At 48.2% G+C, this 21,265-nt stretch overlaps 1 protein-coding gene across 1 annotated transcript in view; it reads right to left on the bottom strand.

Moving 5' to 3' along the window:
- kif28 (kinesin family member 28) overlaps positions 1 to 21,075 on the bottom strand; it is a 24,158-nt gene extending 3,083 nt beyond the window's left edge. Inside the window, 21 exon segments of the mRNA XM_072690190.1 lie at positions 1,002 to 1,096; positions 1,192 to 1,306; positions 1,308 to 1,359; positions 2,448 to 2,582; positions 3,093 to 3,385; positions 4,117 to 4,224; positions 5,261 to 5,364; positions 5,582 to 5,744; positions 6,294 to 6,417; positions 6,632 to 6,692; positions 6,786 to 6,876; positions 7,028 to 7,149; positions 7,306 to 7,448; positions 7,672 to 7,739; positions 9,365 to 9,476; positions 10,295 to 10,449; positions 10,580 to 10,807; positions 10,975 to 11,010; positions 15,042 to 15,245; positions 16,528 to 16,719; positions 21,022 to 21,075. Of these exon segments, the coding sequence (XP_072546291.1) occupies positions 1,002 to 1,096; positions 1,192 to 1,306; positions 1,308 to 1,359; positions 2,448 to 2,582; positions 3,093 to 3,385; positions 4,117 to 4,224; positions 5,261 to 5,364; positions 5,582 to 5,744; positions 6,294 to 6,417; positions 6,632 to 6,692; positions 6,786 to 6,876; positions 7,028 to 7,149; positions 7,306 to 7,448; positions 7,672 to 7,739; positions 9,365 to 9,476; positions 10,295 to 10,449; positions 10,580 to 10,807; positions 10,975 to 11,010; positions 15,042 to 15,245; positions 16,528 to 16,719; positions 21,022 to 21,075 (2,655 nt within the window).
- Positions 21,076 to 21,265: the final 190 nt, after the last annotated feature.

The raw sequence follows: 21,265 nt of genomic DNA on the forward strand, positions 1-21,265 counted from the left end.
TAGGGAGAGAGAGAGACAGAGAGAGAGAGAGAGAGGGAGAGAGACAGAGAGCCGAGAGAGAGAGAGAGACAGAGAGAGAGAGGAGAGAGAGAGAGACAGAGAGAGAGAGAGAGAGAGAGACAGAGAGAGAGAGAGAGAGGGAGAGAGACAGAGAGAGAGAGAGAGAGAGACAGAGAGAGAGAGAGAGAGAGAGAGAGAGAGAGAGAGACAGAGAGAGAGAGACAGAGAGGGAGAGAGAGAGAGAGACAGAGAGAGAGAGAGAGAGAGAGAGAGAGAGAGAGAGAGAGAGACAGAGAGAGAGAGACAGAGAGGGAGAGAGAGAGAGAGATTTATAATAATAATAATAATAATAATAATAGCAATACTACTATTACTACTTCTAATGATATTAAAAAAACCTTTATAGAGCCCTTTTTACACAGGTAGCAGCTCACTGCTTTACAACAGATACACTATATGTCCAAATATATGTGGACACCACTTTCAATGAAGGCATTTCAGCTACTTTATGTTGCGCCCATTGCTGACACCCATGTCTAGTCCCTGTAGAGAAGAAGTACTGCCAATAGAATAGGACTCTCTGGAGCAGATCAACTTCATGACCCTATTGGCTCCATGCTGGCCTAATGCCAGGCGTGGGCTAGAGGGGTATAAAGCCCCCCAGCATTGAGGAGCTTGTGGAGCAGTGGAGGAACTGTGTTCTCTGGAGTGATGGTGAGGAGCTCCATCCAGTACTTTTGGATGGGAGGAGTTGGGATTGATGAGGTGGGGTGGTGATCATCTTTCAGCATTCCTGACGCTCTTATCACTGAATGCCATCAAATCCTCAGGGGAAGGTTCCTCCAGAATCTAGTAGAAAGTCTTCTCTCTGGACAGTAGAGACAGTTACTCAACTGATTGGCTCCTTTAATACCATTAGTAACAGCTTCAGTGAGGGGTCCAGACCTCGGTGCTGGATATGTACATACTGAGCAGCTACTCCTGTCCTGTCAGACACTGACCGTGTTTTCGGGAGTGCTGGCTTTGTCGATGATGATGCTCTCCTCCGGGGTCATCCTCACACCATCCAGACTGGACACCAGGTGGGAGCATCCCTCTGTGAGGGGAGGGTTACAGATGAAGGACGTGTTTAGAGATTCAGCTCGTTTTAGATCAGAACACGGGGCTGGACTGCTCAGAACGGACCCTCACCCTGCAGACCCCACAGCTCCAGCACCAGTGCGCTGCTCTGCAGGTGGTTCAGCAGCTCAGGGGACGTTTTCAGGGAGGTGAACTGAACCCTGTACTCTAGAACCGGGTTCACGGTTGTGCCACGCGGGCGGAGTGTAGAGCGGCTGAGCGCAGTCGAACATCTGGAATCTGGAAGGGTTTCAATATGAGAGTTAAAAACATCCTCTTTAGCTGAATCTCATTATTCCATAAAACCCAACGGTCCAACGATCAGACCCAAACAATTCATTTAAGAAGTGCTGGAGGAGGGGGTGGGGTTTAACTTTTATCTAATTACTTTTTTGTGATGTCACCAGAACATTTACATAGTATATCAGCCCATTCAGCCTGCAGCAGTTTAGCCCCACCCATTCAGCCTACAGCAGTTTAGCCCCACCCATTCAGCCTACAGCAGTTTAGCCCCACCCATTCAGCCTACAGCAGGTTGGTCCACCCATTCAGCCTACAGAAGTTTAGCCCCACCCATTCAGCCTACAGCAGTTTACCTACACCCATTCAGCCTACAGCAGTTTAGCTCCACCCATTCAGCCTACAGCAGTTTAGCTCCACTCATTCAGCCTACAGAGTTTAGCTCCACCATTCAGCCTACAGCAGTTTAGCTCCACCCATTCAGCCTACAGCAGGTTGGTCCACCCATTCAGCCTACAGAAGTTTAGCCCCACCCATTCAGCCTACAGCAGTTTACCTACACCCATTCAGCCTACAGCAGTTAGCTCCACCCATTCAGCCTACAGCAGTTTACCTACACCCATTCAGCCTACAGCAGTTTAGCTCCACCCATTCAGCCTACAGCAGGTTGGTCCACCCATTCAGCCTACAGAAGTTTAGCCCCACCCATTCAGCCTACAGCAGTTTACCTACACCCATTCAGCCTACAGCAGTTTAGCTCCACCCATTCAGCCTACAGCAGTTTAGCTCCACCCATTCAGCCTACAGCAGTTTACCTACACCCATTCAGCCTACAGCAGTTTAGCTCCACCCATTCAGCCTACAGCAGGTTGGTCCACCCATTCAGCCTACAGAAGTTTAGCTCCACCCATTCAGCCTACAGCAGTTTACCTACACCCATTCAGCCTACAGCAGTTTAGCTCCACCCATTCAGCCTACAGCAGATCTTTCCCTTAGTAGCTGCTGTGCTAATTGTGAGGTATAGGCTTTCAATGTTTATTAGCTACATTAGCGTCTTTGTTTGTTTGGTCATGGTTAAGGAGTCTGACCCGATCTGGACGCCGCGGTTCCGGGCCTCTTTTAGCCAGCGCAGGCCACAGCACTGATCCAGAACCAGCTGGAAGTCCAGACGCTTCCCCAGCAGCTCTGTGGGGTCAATCAGGATATCATCCTCACCCAGCGGTCTGGACACACACACACACACACACACACACACACAGACACACACACACACACACACACACAGACACACACACAGACGCGCAGTGAGATGAATGTGTGAATGTCTGTGAGGTGAGAGTGGGGACACTGGTTCCTGCTGTAAGCTGATGAAGCTCAGCTCAGATATTGAACATGTCTGGGCTGACTGACTGAATCTGGGCTCAGAGATCAATCAGGGTAGTAGACTTTCCACAGAACCCTTCTTTAAATGTCTGATTAGGGACAACCACTGCATATAAGCGTTAGTATTAGAACACTGCCGCTGGGCTCTGTATACCCTCACACTCCTCTCCGGCCTACGCTCTCAGTAAGGGTGAGTAGACTGGACGAGGATTAGGACTGTAGTGTTACAGCGAACTCCTGCTCCAGTCGAGGATGCTCTACTGTAAGTCTATTTAGTCCTAATCTAAGTCCTAACTGGCACTAGGTGTTTAAATACTGTGTACAGTATAGGATACAGAAATGTTACCCACAATCCCATGGGGCTGCAGGGAAACAGCTGGGTCTGCAGGATCGCCTCCTCTGAGCCCTCCGGCCCCACAACCTCCACCTGCTCATCCACATGGATGCGGAAGGGCAGAGACTGCAGCCACAGGTGGGCGCTGCCGAGATGCAGCGGCTCAAGGGGGTCCCAGAAAGGGTCTCTGTCTCTCTCGAGAGTGGGTGGGTCAGCTTCATCCTCAGCCACACCCTCTGTCTGCTGCTGGTACACCTCCTCCATCAGGAACTTACGGTTAATGAACTTCGCCTTTGACCACATCCACACCTGGACATTCAGACATTAATACTTTCCAACGGGTCATTGTTCAGTATCTGCTCTTTTTTTTATTCAGTATCTACTATTAATTATTCAGTATCTACTATGAATTATTCAGTATCTACTATTAATTATTCAGTATCTACTATTAATTATTCAGTATCTACTATGAATTATTCAGTATCTAATATGAATTATTCAGTATCTACTATTAATTATTCAGTATCTACTATGAATTATTCAGTATCTAATATGAATTATTCAGTATCTAATATGAATTATTCAGTATCTACTATTAATTATTCAGTATCTACTATGAATTATTCAGTACTTTTTATGAAACGAACAATAAAAGAACACAAAAAGAATCATCAATAAAAACTAAATCATGTAAATAAAAGTAAAGCATTAATAATGACATCAGTAAAGAAAATGAATGGAGTGATTATCATAAAGAAGCTCTGAATGGATGAAGTGGTGAGTGTGTGTTATGGGGAGCTGGAGGTCAGTAGCAGTAGGTCAGATGGTTTAGAGAGTCTGAGATTCTGCAGTCTCTGTAATTACATTACTCTCTATTCAATTACATCACCATCTGACTGCAGCTCAGAACACCAAACACAGCTCACCTGACCACACTGCTGTCCAGATCTGATGAGATATCAGTCGTATCTTCTTTACGTTACAGTAAGCAGCTGCACATCAGACACAGCAGAAATGAAACTCTCATGTTTGAGGGTCACCTGTTTGCTCTCCACACACGTCACCCTGACCACGATCTCCTTCTCCAGGTCATGACCTTTAGAGTCGGACATCGCCAGGTTCTTAATCTCCAGATTAAACTCCACCCCCTGGAATTACAGCAGCAAATTCATTCATTCAGCCTTTATTTAAATATCATTTCAACACAGCCTATTAAAACCTTATGAAATAAATAACGATATACAACAATGATAAAATAAAAAACAGGAAATACATAAAAATAATAAAAAAAACAAATAAAATCTGTTCCAAACTTTTAATGAATTATTGTCAGAGATTTCAGTGTTTATATATTAGATATAATAAATATGTACATTTGTATGTATAACTTTACAAAACCCACGTCAAGAACACATCAAAGACAAAAACAAACACATGCGTGGTAAACTCAGGACAGGCGTGGTAAAACCAGAACGGGCATGGTAAACTTAGGACTGGTGTGGTAAACTTAGGACGGGTGTGGTAAACTTAGGACTGGTGTGGTAAACTTAGGACGGGCGTGGTAAACTGAGGACTGGTGTGGTAAACTTAGGACGGGCGTGGTAAAACCAGAACGGGTGTGGTAAACTTAGGACGGGTGTGGGAAACTTAGGACGGGTGTGGTAAACTTAGGATGGGCGTGGTAAACCCAGAACAGGCGTGGTAAACTTAGGACGGGCGTGGTAAACCCCGGATGGGCGTGGTAAAACCAGAACGGGTGTGGTAAACTTAGGACGAGCGTGGTAAACCCAGAACGGGCGTGGTTAACTTAGAACGGGCGTGGTAAAACCAGAACGAGCGTGGTAAACTCAGGACGGGCGTGGTAAACCCAGAACAGGCGTGGTAAAACCAGAACGGGCGTGGTAAAACCAGAACGAGCGTGGTAAACTCAGGACGGGCGTGGTAAACCCAGAACAGGCGTGGTAAAACCAGAACGGGCGTGGTAAAACCAGAACGGGCGTGGTAAAACCAGAACGAGCGTGGTAAACTTAGGACGAGCGTGGTAAACTCTGTATTATTCTGGTCTATTCTGGTCTATGTAATACTACTTCCAAACTTTTGAATAGTGATGCAAAAGAAGAAAATCAGATCAACTAAAAGAAAAGAAGAGTGAATGAATGTGAGGACAGTGGGAAGGACTGTCACCTTGTTCAGCTCCTGACTCATCTGATTGGCCTCGGTCACCATGGGCATCAGCCTGATGTAGTCATAGAAGACGGCCAGTAGACTGGGGTCAGGCTGGAGGGACCCTACAGAGACAGAAATACACACAGCATTTACACACACAGCCAAACACAGGTGGGGCTAAATGCTGTAGATTAATCTTCTTGGTTAATTCACTAATGATTTAGTATGTAATATTAAACAGTAGTCGGGGGTGTTGTCTGTGGTGGATGTTTACTTGTTTACATATTTAAGATCATTTTTAATGATTTGAGCCTGAAAGGGTTAAAAACACACACATACTCTGTCCCTGCTCGTCACACAGCGAGTGAAGGTGGATGCCCTCAGCAGCGGCCAGTTCAGACTGGAAATAATCATAATCATAACGAGTCCAGTCCTCTCCAGCCCGCTCCGAGGGGAACCCGATGAACAGGTAGGTGCTGTTAGATCCCAGAATCAGCCGGTCCTTCACAAAACAACAACATACACCCATCAGCCATAACATTAAAACCACTGCAGCTGAAGTGAAGAGCACTCCTGTCTGTCGAGGGCTGGATCTACATATCAGTCAGTGAGTGAAGCAGGAAAAATGAACAAGCGTAAGAATCTGAGACACACACTGTGATGTTCTAGACAACGACTGGATCAGAACATCTCCAGAACATCAGGCGGGTCTCGTGGGGTGTTCCCGCACCTACCAAAACTGCTGCAAGGGAGGACAACCGGTGAACCGGTGACAGGGTCATGGACACCCAAGTCTCTCACTGATGCACATGGAGGCTCCGCCCACTTCACAATGTACAGGACTTACAGGATCTGCTGCTAACGTTAGTCTTGGTGCCAGAGACCACAGCAGGACACCTTCAGAGGTCTTGTGGAGTCCATGCTTCAATGGGTCGGAGTTTTGATGGCATGAGGGGGACCTACTCAACATGTGGTGGTTTTAATGATATGGCTGTAGTGTAAACAGTGTGGAGTGGTGTTAAGGTGGAAAGTGCTGGAACAGGTCACTCACTAAATGCTGCAGCTCAGCTTTCTGAGATATGGGCACTCCGTTGACGGTGACCTTAGACCCTGACAGTGGGGTAATGGTGACTCTGCGCTGCTGATTGGAGAACACTGCATGCTTTTCCTGAATACTGCAAACACACGACACACACTCACACAGGTACCATGGGTCTAGACTAGCTCCCACACTCCTAACACCCCCTCAGATAAACACAGGGGACTGTGTTACCATCAGGAGTTTTTCAGTGAGGATCAGAGTATCATGATTGATCTGAGAGCCCAATAAATTAACTAATTAATAATTAAAATGTAAACAAAAATATATCGTATTCATTGGTCACTCACCCCAGTCCCCTGATGGAAATGGATCTGGGGGAACTGTCTGCCAGACCCACGTCCCAGTCACCTGATCAGACACATGACAACAGGATCAACAGGAAATCAGGAAGAGCTTACATTTACAGTCCAAACACAAACCATGAACAGCAGAATCACTGACCGTCCTGAATGAACAGCTTGATGACCCCGGACAGCTGGGCGTCCTCGTTAATGTTCAGTATGTATGGATACATCTGCATCATCGTCCTCTCCTGATAACACACACAGGACACACTGCACCGTGTGTATTCTCTTACAGAACTCAGATGGTAGATATAGGGCTGTAGGGATGTGGTGTACATGTTAACATGTCCTTCAGCCTACAACAGTTTAGCTCCACCCATTCAGCCTACATCAGTTTACCTGTGTGATGGTGGAGTATTGAGTCTCCCAGTCTTTCAGCGCCTCCTGCAGTCGTTGCTCCCACAGAGTCTGAATGGCTCTGATCTGCAGCTCATTGTGGGTCAGCAAACGCCGCAGCTCTTCTGGAGAAAACACAGGATACCACAGAAACACTGGATACCACAGAAACCCTGATACCACAGAAACCCTGGATACCACAGAAACACTGATACCACAGAAACCAGTGAACACACAGTGAACACAAGCTGTTCAAACAGGTCAGTAGTGTTTGTACATACTGGTCTCCTCGTCTGTCCGGCGGCCCTCCTGGTCCAGTCGGCTGAGCCTCAGCAGCAGCTTAGCGTTCTCGGCCTTCAGCTCTTTAACCAGACGCTCAGTGGGGCCCTCGTTCACCACCGCTCTGTTCTGGATCCGCTTGGCCCTGAAAGCAGCTCAACACGTATAAACACACCTACAAGGTTCTCCAACCCACTATCTACAGTGCTGGGAGGATGCAAGCTAGGAACTTGGTAAGGGAACACATCATTTTAAAGAATTCCCAAAGGTCTGGTGTGTGTGTGTGTGTGTGTGTGAGAGAGAGAGAGTTTAGTGAGAGTGTAATGTTCAGGTCAGTACACACAGGAGAGGAGGAGTGAGGGACTGACCGCTCGGCGTAGCGCAGGGTGGACAGAGACTCCTCATAGCAGATATCAGCCGGACTCAGAGTCGCAATCTGAACACAGAGCACATCATCAGGACACATCAAGACTAATTTTATATAAGTGAATATATATGTAGTGTCATGCAAAAGCTTGTGGAGAAGGAGAAGGAGGAGCTGGAGAAGGAGCTGGAACTGGAGCTGGAGAAGGAGAAGGAGAAGGAGAAGGAGCTGGAGAAGGAGAAGGAGAAGGAGAAGGAGCTGGAGAAGGAGAAGGAGAAGGAGAAGGAGCTGTAGAAGGAGAAGGAGCTGGAGCTGGAGCTGGAGAAGGAGAAGGAGCTGGAGAAGGAGCTGGAGCTGGAGCTGGAGAAGGAGAAGGAGCTGGAGAAGGAGCTGGAGAAGGAGAAGGAGAAGGAGAATGAGCTGGAGAAGGAGAAGGAGCTGGAGCTGGAGCTGGAACTGGAGCTGGAGAAGGAGAAGGAGAAGGAGAAGGAGCTGGAGAAGGAGCTGGAGCTGGAGCTGGAGCTGGAGCTGGAGAAGGAGAAGGAGCTGGAGCTGGAGCTGGAGCTGGAGCTGGAGCTGGAGAAGGAGAAGGAGCTGGAGAAGGAGAAGGAGAAGGAGCTGGAGCTGGAGCTGGAGAAGGAGCTGAAGAAGGAGAAGGAGAAGGAGCTGAAGAAGGAGAAGGAGAAGGAGCTGAAGAAGGAGAAGGAGCTGGAGCTGGAGCTGGAGAAGGAGAAGGAGCTGGAGAAGGAGCTGGAGCTGGAGCTGGAGAAGGAGAAGGAGCTGGAGAAGGAGAAGGAGCTGGAGCTGGAGCTGGAGAAGGAGCTGAAGAAGGAGAAGGAGAAGGAGCTGAAGAAGGAGAAGGAGCTGGAGCTGGAGCTGGAGAAGGAGCTGGAGAAGGAGCTGGAGAAGGAGCTGGAGCTGGAGCTGGAGCTGGAGCTGGAGAAGGAGAAGGAGCTGGAGAAGGAGAAGGAGCTGGAGCTGGAGCTGGAGAAGGAGCTGAAGAAGGAGAAGGAGAAGGAGCTGAAGAAGGAGAAGGAGCTGGAGCTGGAGCTGGAGCTGGAGAAGGAGAAGGAGCTGGAGAAGGAGCTGGAGCTGGAGAAGGAGAAGGAGCTGGAGAAGGAGAAGGAGCTGGAGCTGGAGCTGGAGAAGGAGCTGAAGAAGGAGAAGGAGAAGGAGAAGGAGCTGAAGAAGGAGAAGGAGCTGGAGCTGGAGAAGGAGAAGGAGAAGGAGCTGGAACTGGAACTGGAGCTGGAGAAGGAGAAGGAGAAGGAGAAGGAGCTGGAGAAGGAGAAGGAGCTGGAGCTGGAGCTGGAGCTGGAGCTGGAGAAGGAGAAGGAGAAGGAGCTGGAGCTGGAGCTGGAGCTGGAGAAGGAGAAGGAGCTGGAGAAGGAGAAGGAGAAGGAGAAGGAGCTGGAGCTGGAGCTGGAGAAGGAGCTGAAGAAGGAGAAGGAGAAGGAGCTGAAGAAGGAGAAGGAGCTGGAGCTGGAGCTGGAGAAGGAGAAGGAGCTGGAGAAGGAGCTGGAGCTGGAGCTGGAGAAGGAGAAGGAGCTGGAGAAGGAGAAGGAGAAGGAGCTTTATCTGGATGACTGCAGTAGACGGAGGCTGGAGCAGAGAGCTGAGCTCCTCTCTCTCTGTCCTCCTTCTGTTACCGCTGGGTTCAAGCAGAACATGCAGAGAAGACATCAAACCAGTGTCACCATCACAGTCCGGCTGTTTCCTCCCAGAGCCGACTGCAGCAGCTTGGTCAGGATGGAGTCTCTGTACGGAATATGGACCACCTTCTTCCCCTGAGCTGCTTCTGCTAGCGCGCTAAAACACAACCACACACACTCAGTACACACTACTGACCTCACACACACCACGCAATCAGCTCCCAGTACCTCCTAACCTCACACAGACTGGTTTACTGGTTTTACTGGCCAACATCTGTAACACTGGAGCTACTAGGCTAAGATATAAAGACAGCAAAATAGCCCCATGTCATGCCATAGTTAGCATGTTGGCTAACCTATTTCATAGACATTGCTACACCATATAGACAAAAGTATTGGGACACCCGCTCATTTAGTGTCTCTTCTGAAATCAGGGCTATTAAAGAGCTGATCCTGCTTCTGTTGGAGTAACTGTCTCTACTGTCCAGAGAAGAAGACCTTCTACTAGATTCTGGAGGAGGAGCATTGCTGTGAGGGTTTGATTACATTCAGCGACAACAGCGTTAGTGAGGTCAGGATGTTGGATGATGATGATCACCACCCCACCTCATCATCCCCAACTCCCCAAATCATCCCACAAGTACTGGATGGAGCTCCTCCACCATCATTCCAGAGAACACAGTTCCTCCACTGCTCCACAGCTCCTCAATGCTGGGGGGCTTTATACCCCTCTAGCCCACGCCTGGCATTAGGCAGCATGGTGCCAATAGGGTCATGATGTTGATCTGCTCCAAAGAGTCCTATTCTATTGGCAGTACTTCTTCTCTACAGGGACTAGACAAGCTGTGTGTGCATTTGTACATCTGTGTCAGCAGTGGATGCAGCTTAAAGTAGCTGAATCTATTCTTTAGAAGGGGCGTCCACAAACATTTGGACATATAGTGTCCTGTATATCTATCAATCCAGTGCTTGGACCTGATAACATTGCCCAGGGTGGTCAGGCTGAGATTAATGGCCGTGCCCTCCTTAAGCCGGTCGACCTCTGACCCTGATGAGCGCTGTCTCTCGCTGCCTGCCAGGTCCACCAGGTTAATGTTGGCCTGCTTGGTGATGCACTCTTTAGAGAAGATCTGGAGACACAGTGAAGAACAGGAGCAGTGTTTATGTTTGATGCTGTTTAATTATGCATGCGTAATTATTACACACTCCCCATCCCCCGACGCTGATTAACTGGTGGACAGGTGAGGGGGTCCGGCTCACCTGTTTGAGCTGCAGGATGATGAGCATGTGCGACCGGCTGCTGTTGGAGTTCATGTGTGTGGCAGCGGTGGTTCTGGTCCGGGTTCCCTGCTCCATTAGCTGCTCCACCTGAGCAGCGCTGTCGCACGGGACCCTCCGCAGACCCTCCACGTAGAACCCCCTCAGCTGGTCCTCCCTCACTCGCAGACCACTGTGAGAACGGCTGGCTTTGGAAAGCAGGTCGATCACCTGGACACAGGTGGGTTTAACCCTCAGAGCTCCATCACTGAGCAGTTTTCAGTATCAGCATCATATTTCCTTTTTTAACTTTTAAAAGGTTTAAAATATTTTAATAACTGTTACAAGATCAAGGTTGTTTTGCATAAACAAACAAATAAACAACCAGGTGTTCCTACCTGCTCGTTGTAGATTTCCAGCATGCTGAAGAAGACCTGCAGGCAGAGAGGAGGTATTCATCACTACAGTCGTTAAAAAGAAACATAAACACAGAGACACCAGCGCACACACAGCCCCTTACACTTCCTCCGTATTGATCATTAATATTGTTATACTCATCAATAATCATTAGAATTATAGAGGTTTAGTTCTAAAGCAGTTTCCACAACACACTGAAAAGTGAGAGTGAAACAGTATAATATGATCAATAATACTGATTCTAAAATCAATGGGGTGAATTGATTATTAAATATTGATTATGGCTGAAATGACTGTTTATGGTAAAATGTGAAGTGGATATGTTATATTGATATGCCTACTGTGACGTGGATTGATTATATTGATAACTCTATTCTGTTGTACTTGAAGATGTGCTTTGCAGTTCCAGTCCACACTTCTGACAGCAGCCAGAGGTGCAGACACCGAAGCAGACACTGCAGTTCCAGCAACCTCATCTACCCCCCCTGTTCTAATACCAATGTGATGTTAACTGGGGGACTCTGGAAGTGCCAGTCTGCAGAAGGCAGAGTTCATCTCAGCTTCTGCTTCTGCTCGCTCTCTAAACTTCCTGACTCTGACTGAGACGTGGATCACCCCAGACAACTCTGCACCTCCAGCTGCCTTGTTGTCTGCCTTTGCTTTTTCCCCACTCTCCACGAAGGATTGGCAGGGGCGGCGGCACAGGCTCGCTCCTCTCTCCTCTGTGGCGCTTCACCCCGCTCTCTTTTTCTAATCTTGACATTTCCTCTTTTGAATGCCATGCTGTTACTGTCTCTTCTCCCACTAGACTCACATCACTGTTCTCTATCCTCCTCCTGATCCTTTGGGCAGTTTTGTTGATGAAGTGGACGTTCTCTTGAGTGGACTCCCTGTTGACGCCTCACTTATTCTACTTGGCGACTTCAGCCTTCCATCAGAGAAGCTCCAGTCATCATGTCTTCTCCCAATCCTATCCTCTTTTGATCTCGCGTTCAGCCAGTCTGCACCAACACACAGAGCAGGGAACACTCTGGACCTGATCTTCAGCAGACCTGTCCCTGCTCTGGATGTGGCTGTGACTCCCTTGGACTTCTCTGATCACCACTTTCTCTCCTTCTCACTCCCCTCTCTGCTTCTTCAACTACTACTTCTGCAAGCTCTTCCACTCTTCACCGCAATCTTCGCTCTGTCTCCTCCTCAGCTCTCTCCTCAACTGTCCTGACCACTCTTCCTCCTCCTGAATCTTTCTCCTCTCTCCCACTTGAAACTGCTACAGACTCTCTCCTCTCATCCATCTCCACCTCTGTCCACCTTCTCTGGCGTTTCTCATCTAGGTCAACACATTCTTCTCCACCTTCCCTTGGCTGTCAGATGTTCTCCGCAACAACCGTAGAGAGCTAAGACTGGCTGAAAGGAAGTGGCGGAAGTCACAACACGACTCCGACCTCCACTCCTATCAGTCTCTTCTCTCCAGGTTTAGAACGGAAGTTGCTGCCGCTAAAGCATCTTACTACAGGGGGAAACTGGAAGCATCTGCATCTGACCCACGTTCACTCTTCACCATCTTCTCCTCTCTCCTCAACCCTCCTACTCCCCCACCTCCCACTACCCTGTCTGCAGATGATTTTGTCTCCTTCTTTGAAGAAAAGGTTGAGAAGATCCGCTGATCTTTCCTCCCTGCCTCTACCCCCCTCTCTAGGCACTGCCCTCCTCCTCCATCTTCTCTGACCTGCTTCTCTCCTCTTTCCACAGATGACCTCCTACATCTTCTCACCTCCAATAATCCTACCACCTGTCCACTAGACCCTGTTCCTTCCCCTCTGTTCCAAACAATCACTCCAAACCTCCTTCCTTTCATCTCCTCTATCATAAACAGCCCTTTGTCGTCAGGTCAGGTACCATCGGCCTTCAAGTCTGCCAGAGTTGTGCCCATCCTAAAGAAACCAACTCTAGACAGCTTGGACATCGGCAACTACAGACCCATCTCTCTTCTCTCTTTCCTCTCAAAGATTCTCGAACGTTCCGTCTACAACCAACTGTCTCTCTTTCTCACTCTGAACAATCTTCAGGACCCTAACCAGTCTGGCTTCAAAGCTGCACACTATACTGAAACTGCTCTCATTGCAGTTACAGAGAAGCTCCATGCAGCTAAAGCTGCCAGACTGTCCTCGGTTCTGATCCTTCTTGACCTCTCTGCAGCTTTTGACACGCCTTGGAATTACCGGCTCTGCATGGTGAAGGTTTGCATCGTACCTGCAGGGACGCTCATACCAGGTGACATGGCAGGGGGACACGTCCGCTCCTTGTAGTCTCTCCACTGGCGTTCCACAAGGCTCAGTTCTTGGTCCTCTTCTTTTCTCACTCTACACTCACTCTCTTGGTAAAGTGACCTCCTCCCATGGATTCTCTTACCACTGTTACGCCGACGACACTCAACTCATGCTCTCTTTCCCACCGTCTGACACACAGGTTTCTGCCCGTATCTCAGCATGCCTCACCGACGTCTCTTCTTGGATGGCGGCTCACCACCTCAAACTCAACCCCAGCAAGACGGAGCTGCTGTACATCCCGGGAACTGCTGGACCAAAAAACGATCTTGCCATCACCTTTGAGAACTCACTGGTCACTCCTTCTACTGAAGCCCGAAGCCTTGGTGTAGTGATGGATGATCAGTTATCGTTCTCAAGTCATGTTGCAAATGTAACTCGGTCCTGCAGATTTCTCCTGTACAACATCCGGAGAATTCGTCTCTTGTCACTTCCAGACTTGACCACTGCAGCTCTCTTCTGGCTGGTCTCCCTCTGCGCACCATCAGGCCCCTGCAACTCATCCAGAATGCAGCGGCACGGGTCGTCTTCAATGTCCCTAAATTCAGCCATGTCACTCCACTGCTGCGTTCTCTCCACTGGCTTCCTGTAGCTGCTGCCCGCATCAGATTCAGAACCCTGACGCTGGCCTACAAAGCCAAGAACAGACCAGCCCTTCCGTACTTGATGGCAATGGTCAAAAGCCGATCCGCACCTAGAACCCTTCGAGCTTCAAGTACGGCTCGGCTCGACCCGCCATCACTCAAAATCTGCGGAAGACAAGCGTCCAGGCTTTTTTCTGTCCTGCACCGAAGTGGTGGAACAAGCTTCCCCTGGGTGTCCGAACGGCCGAGTCGCTCACTGTCTTCAAACGCAGACTGAAGACCCACCTCTTCAGAGAGGACTTGGCGATTAGAGTACTATGGTCACCTTATTGTATTGTGTTTAGTAATGTCTAAAGATTAGAGGTATCTTTTGAATTATTAATCTATTCTAACTAGCTGAGGTTTTTCTTGGGTAAATAGCAAAGCACTTTGTAAGTCGCTCTGGAGAAGAGCGTCTGCTAAATGCCATAAATGTAAATGTCATGTAAATATTGATTAGGACTAACATTATTAATTATGGCCTGAAATAATTATGCATTGATTATATTGATTGATTATTGGTTAATTGATTATATATGATTAAAGTTATGTCAAAATGTGAGATGATTTGTTATATTGATTATGACTAAAATGACTGATTATGGTAGAATGTGAGGTGATTGTATTGATTAGCAGGGTTTGGTAGTAACGAAATTACATAGCTAGCTAATCAGGATAGAAAAAAGGGTAAGTAACTATAACTGTGTAGGTACAGGTACAGGTACAGGTGCAGGGGCAGGGGCAGGGGCAGGTGCAGGTACAGGCACAGGTACAGATGCATGTATAGGTACAGGTACAGGTACAGGTGCAGGTACAGGTACAGGTACAGGTACAGGTACAGGTAGAGGTACAATCTAGCAGAGAGGAGCCCAGCAGCAGACCAGCAGAAACCAGTTTACACCACTTTAGATGAAGCTGGAATTGATGCTGGTTGAAGCTGGAGATGTTTGAACATTTAGTGAATAAATTATATTGATTATGACTGAAGTGACTGATTATGTGAATGTGTGGATAACTGATTGTCCTGATTAGGTTTGAAAGGGGAATTGATTATGACTAAAGTGATTGATTAGGTATAATCTGAGGGGAGTTGGAGACCTGGCACTGCCGGCTGTCCTGGCTGCTCCTGATGAACTGGAACAGTCGGTCGCAGAGTGATGGGACGAGGCCTTTATTGGGTCCGTAACCCAGCATGGAGTAACTCTTCCCTGAGCCGGTCTGACCGTAGGCCAGCAGCGTGGCATTGTAGCCCTGCAGTGCGTTCTCCAGGACGCCCTGCCCAAGACCCTGATACACACTGGCCTGTGTGTGGGAACAGCAAGGGAGGGAGGGTCAGTCAGCAACTACAGAGCTGTGGATCAACAGCAAGGAGGACACCATTGTTCACAAATCATGAAAAAGCCAGACTGGAATTTTGCCAAACTACATGTTGACAAGCCTCAAAGCTTCTGGGAGAATGTCCGATGGACAGATGGAAGTTTTTGCCAAGGATGGAAAAATATAGCATATCAAGAAAAGAACACTGTCCCTACTGTGAAACATGGAGGAGGCTCTGTTATGTTCTGGGACTGCTTTGCTGCATCTGACACAGAGTGTCTTGAATCTGTGCAGGGTACAATGAAATCTCAAGACTATCAAAGGATTCTGGAGAGAAATGTGAGAAATGTGACCCAAAACACAGCTAAAAACACCCAAGAATGGCTAAGAGGAAAACATTGGACTATTCTGAAGTGGTCTTCTATGAGCCCCGACTTAAATCCTATTGAGCATCTTTGGAAGGAGCTGAAACATGCTGTCTGGAAAAGACACCCTTCAAACCTCATGCTCATGAGGAGTGGACCAAAATAGAAGTCTGCAGAAGTCTGATTGAATCGTTTGTTTGCAGTGATTAAGAAATTATTAGTTAAGGGTGCCATAATTTCTGTCCAGGCCTGTTTCATAAGTTTATATTTTTAAATAATTCTGGTGAAGCATGGTTGAAAAGCAATGTCTGACTTTCAGTGGTTAATTTTCATAGCATTTTTATTTATTATTACTTTTGTCAGATTCAAGTTATTTCTGTGACCATTGTGGGTTTTACTTTCATTAACCGAGGGGTACCAACAATTTTGTCCATGTGACTGTGTACTATATATACAGTCACAGTGTTTACCTCAATGGACACCTGGACCCCTCGCTCCTGTGCTCCTGTCATTTATTCAAATGTTTAAAACAAGGACAATTCCCACCACTGACTGTGTGTATATGTGTACTTAAATGTAAAATATGAACCCTAAATTATTTACAATTAATTCCAATATTAAATTACAAACATTTTTACTTTCATATTTACTTTATTAAATATAACTTTATTATTATTATTATTCTTAGTAATATATTTTTTAACTGTATAATATCAGGCAGTGATATATCCCGCACCCCTAAATTCATCAGTAAAACAGAGGCTTACTGTGATAAATGAGTAAAAATTAGAATGAAGTGTATGTAAATCTCTCTGTGCGGATGTTATAATATTTATAAGGTCTATTGATAATACCTGATATTCACTCTTATCAGTGTGTGTGTGTGTGTGTGTGCGTGTTACCTGATCTGCGTAGCGTCCTCCCTCCTCCTCAGGTATGAACAGGCCGTGTGTGTTGCGGGTGAAGCCGCTGTGGGACCAGAAGGCGTAGTCGAAGGTGAAGGCGCGGCGGATCTGCTGGTTCCGAGGGTCCTGGATGGTGATGATGTTGTTGCTCATGGAGACGATGCAGCGGCTGCCAGCATCCTTCTCCCTCTACACAAAAACAAACAAACAAACAAATAAACAACCCAGTATTTCTGCATTTTGAACAGCATGTGTATATTTTAAATCTTTATGATAACAGAATCCAATTCAGAGCTGTGAGAAAGTGTTAACCCCGTCAGATACGATCATTTAAACACTAAATGACGTCACATCTTAAACCAAATTCTGTTAGTGTGTAAAGATACACTGAGTGAACAATAACACTACACCAGACATTTTATTTATTTCATAAGAAAAGATATTTAACAGCCCCCCCCGTGTGACACAGTAACAGCCATAACATTTCAGTCGGGTTTAGGTCGGGACTTTGACTCAGCCATTTAAAAGGTTTACACTTCTTGTCTTTACCTACTGTGAGGTAGACTTCTCACAACCAGACCAACAGCCAAAACCTTCAGCATATCTCCAAACAACCAGTTCAGCTAACAGGAGAGCTCATCTCGTCGCCTTCAGGGTGTTCTGTTTTCATCTGATAAATAATCCTGTGAGCAAAATGTCCTGGAAACATTGGATAGCTGAGAGCCACCTGACCATCAGCCAACAACCACAACAATAAACAATGATAACTGACAAGCAGCTAATCGACTTCATCTAACAACATCCAACCAACTGACCAACCACTGAAGCCAACTGAGCAACCAACCAACCTACAACTGAACCAATTAAACACTGTAAACCACTGAACCAACAACCCCCCCAACCAACTGACCACCCAAGCATCTACCCCCCAACCAACTAACCACCCAACCAACTACCCCCCAACCAACTGACCACTGAACCAACAACCCCCAAACAACTGACCACCCAACCAACTACCCCTCAACCAACTAACCACTGAACCAACAACCCCCAACCAACTAACCACTGAAACCAACTGACCACCCAACCAACTACCCCCCAATCAACTAACCACTGAAACCAACCGACCACCCAACCTACTGGCCACCCAACCAACTAACCACTGAAACCAACCAACAAACTAACCACTGAAACCAACCGACCACCCAACCTACTGGCCACCCAACCAACTAACCACTGAAACCAACCAACAAACTAACCACTGAAACCAACCGACCACCCAACCTACTGGCCACCCAACCAACTAACCACTGAAACCAACCGACCACCCAACCTACTACCCACCCAACCAACTAACCACTGAAACCAACCGACCACCCAACCTACTACCCACCCAACCAACTAACCACTGAAACCAACCAACCACCCAACCTACTACCCACCCAACCAACTAACCACTGAAACCAACCAACTAACCACTGAAACCAACCGACCACCCAACCTACTACCCACCCAACCAACTAACCACTGAAACCAACCGACCACCCAACCAACTAACCACTGAAACCAACCGACCACCCAACCTACTACCAACCCAACCAACTAACCACTGAAACCAACCAACTAACCACTGAAACCAACCGATCACCCAACCAACTAACCACTGAAACCAACCAACCAACCAACCACTGAAGGCTACCAGTCTTACCAATTAACTAACCAATAGAATCAACAATCAACTGACCAACCAACTAACTAATAAACCACTTGGCCAACCATTTAACTGACCAACTCTTACATCTGGCCATCTCTCACATACAGTCAACCAATACACAACCAATGAATCAACCACCTCACCAACAACCAACAACAGCTACACCTCACAGCCATCACCCACGTCTCACAAACAACCACATCTCATAAACCTCAGAGAGAAGGTGAGCTACAGGGCAGGACGTGTCTGATATAAATAAATGTGTTAACATCATAATCCAGCTGAACACCGACTTCCACCACCAGCTGAACACTGATATCCACCACCAGCTGAACACCAACTTCCACCACCAGCTGAACACCGACTTCCACCAACAGCTGAACACCGACATCCACCACCAGCTGAACACTGATATCCACCACCAGCTGAACACCTACTTCCACCACCAGCTGAACACCAACATCCACCACCAGCTGAACACCAACTTCCACCACCAGCTGAACACCAACTTCCACCACCAGCTGAACACCGACATCCACCACCAGCTGAACACCGACATCCACCACCAGCTGAACACCGACTTCCACCACCAGCTGAACACCGACATCCACCACCAGCTGAACACCGACTTCCACCACCAGCTGAACACCGACATCCACCACCAGCTGAACACCAACTTCCACCACCAGCTGAACACCGACATCCACCACCAGCTGAACACCGACATCCACCACCAGCTGAACACCGACTTCCACCACCAGCTGAACACCGACATCCACCACCAGCTGAACACCGACTTCCACCACCAGCTGAACACCGACATCCACCACCAGCTGAACACCAACATCCACCACCAGCTGAACACCGACTTCCACCACCAGCTGAACACCTACATCCACCACCAGCTGAACACCAACATCCACCACCAGCTGAACACTGATATCCACCACCAGCTGAACACCTACTTCCACCAACAGCTGAACACCAACATCCACCACCAGCTGAACACCAACTTCCACCACCAGCTGAACACCAACATCCACCACCAGCTGAACACTGATATCCACCACCAGCTGAACACCTACTTCCACCAACAGCTGAACACCAACATCCACCACCAGCTGAACACCAACTTCCACCACCAGCTGAACACCGACTTCCACCACCAGCTGAACACCGACTTCCACCACCAGCTGAACACCTACATCCACCACCAGCTGAACACCGACTTCCACCACCAGCTGAACACCGACTTCCACCACCAGCTGAACACTGATATCCACCAACAGCTGAACACCAACTTCCACCACCAGCTGAACACCAACTTCCACCACCAGCTGAACACCTACATCCACCACCAGCTGAACACCGACATCCACCACCAGCTGAACACCGACTTCCACCACCAGCTGAACACCGTCTTCCACCACCAGCTAAACACCGACATCCACCACCAGCTGAACACCTACTTCCACCACCAGCTGAACACCGACTTCCACCACCAGCTGAACACCGACATCCACCACCAGCTGAACACTGATATCCACCACCAGCTGAACACTAACTTCCACCACCAGCTGAACACCGACATCCACCACCAGCTGAACACCGACTTCCACCACCAGCTGAACACTGACTTCCACCACCATCTGAACACCGACATCCACCACCAGCTGAACACCTACTTCCACCACCAGCTGAACACCGACTTCCACCACCAGCTGAACACCGACATCCACCACCAGCTGAACACTGATATCCACCACCAGCTGAACACTGACTTCCACCACCAGCTGAACACCTACTTCCACCACCAGCTGAACACTGACATCCACCACCAGCTAAACATCCAACTTCCACCACCAGCTGAACACCGACTTCCACCACCAGCTGAACACCTACTTCCACCACCAGCTGAACACTGACATCCACCACCAGCTGAACACCTACTTCCACCACCAGCTGAACACCTACTTCCACCACCAGCTGAACACTGACATCCACCACCAGCTAAACATCCAACTTCCACCACCAGCTGAACACCGACTTCCACCACCAGCTGAACACCTACTTCCACCACCAGCTGAACACTGACATCCACCACCAGCTGAACACCTACTTCCACCACCAGCTGAACACCTACTTCCACCACCAGCTGAACACCGACATCCACCACCAGCTGAACACCGACTTCCACCACCAGCTGAACACCAACTTCCACCACCAGCTGAACACCGACATCCACCACCAGCTGAACACCAACTTCCACCACCAGCTGAACACCGACTTCCACCACCAGCTGAACACCAACTTCCACCACCAGCTGAACACTGATATCCACCACCAGCTGAACACTGATATCCACCACCAGCTGAACACCAACTTCCACCACCAGCTGAACACTGATATCCACCCCCAGCTGAACACCGACTTCCACCAACAGCTGAACACCAACTTCCACCACCAGCTGAACACTAACTTCCACCACCAGCTGAACACCAACTTCCACCACCAGCTGAACACTGATATCCACCACCAGCTGAACACCTACTTCCACCAACAGCTGAACACTGACATCCACCACCAGCCAAATCCCCTCATCTCACAAACCAGCCATAACACCTTACAGTCCACCTAAACTCCATTCAGCTGCAGCACCTTCATATCAGAATGAAACCGCAGAACACAAGAGTACCCTAAAACACAGAACCCATCAACACTATGACCTAGAACCCCTGAACCCTAAGGCTGGGAAAGCACGGCTGATGTTTACTGACCTTGTTGAACGGACGGACTCGGACGGCCACTTTTACACAGTCTTTGCTGGCCATGTTGCTTCCTTTCAGCCTCATGTTCCTGCAGTGTGTTCTGATGGACACATGGACTGAGTGTAACCTGACCCACCTGAGCTGCTCACTTTCTCTCCTCTCCCTGAGGATGAATAATACACGACCGGCACTGCAGCCTGAGATCACTTCCACCTGGCCTCCACACACCTGAACCCTTCCTTCAGAACAGGCT

Source organism: Salminus brasiliensis, chromosome 10 (assembly GCF_030463535.1).
Source record: "Salminus brasiliensis chromosome 10, fSalBra1.hap2, whole genome shotgun sequence".
Lineage (NCBI taxonomy): Eukaryota > Metazoa > Chordata > Actinopteri > Characiformes > Bryconidae > Salminus > Salminus brasiliensis.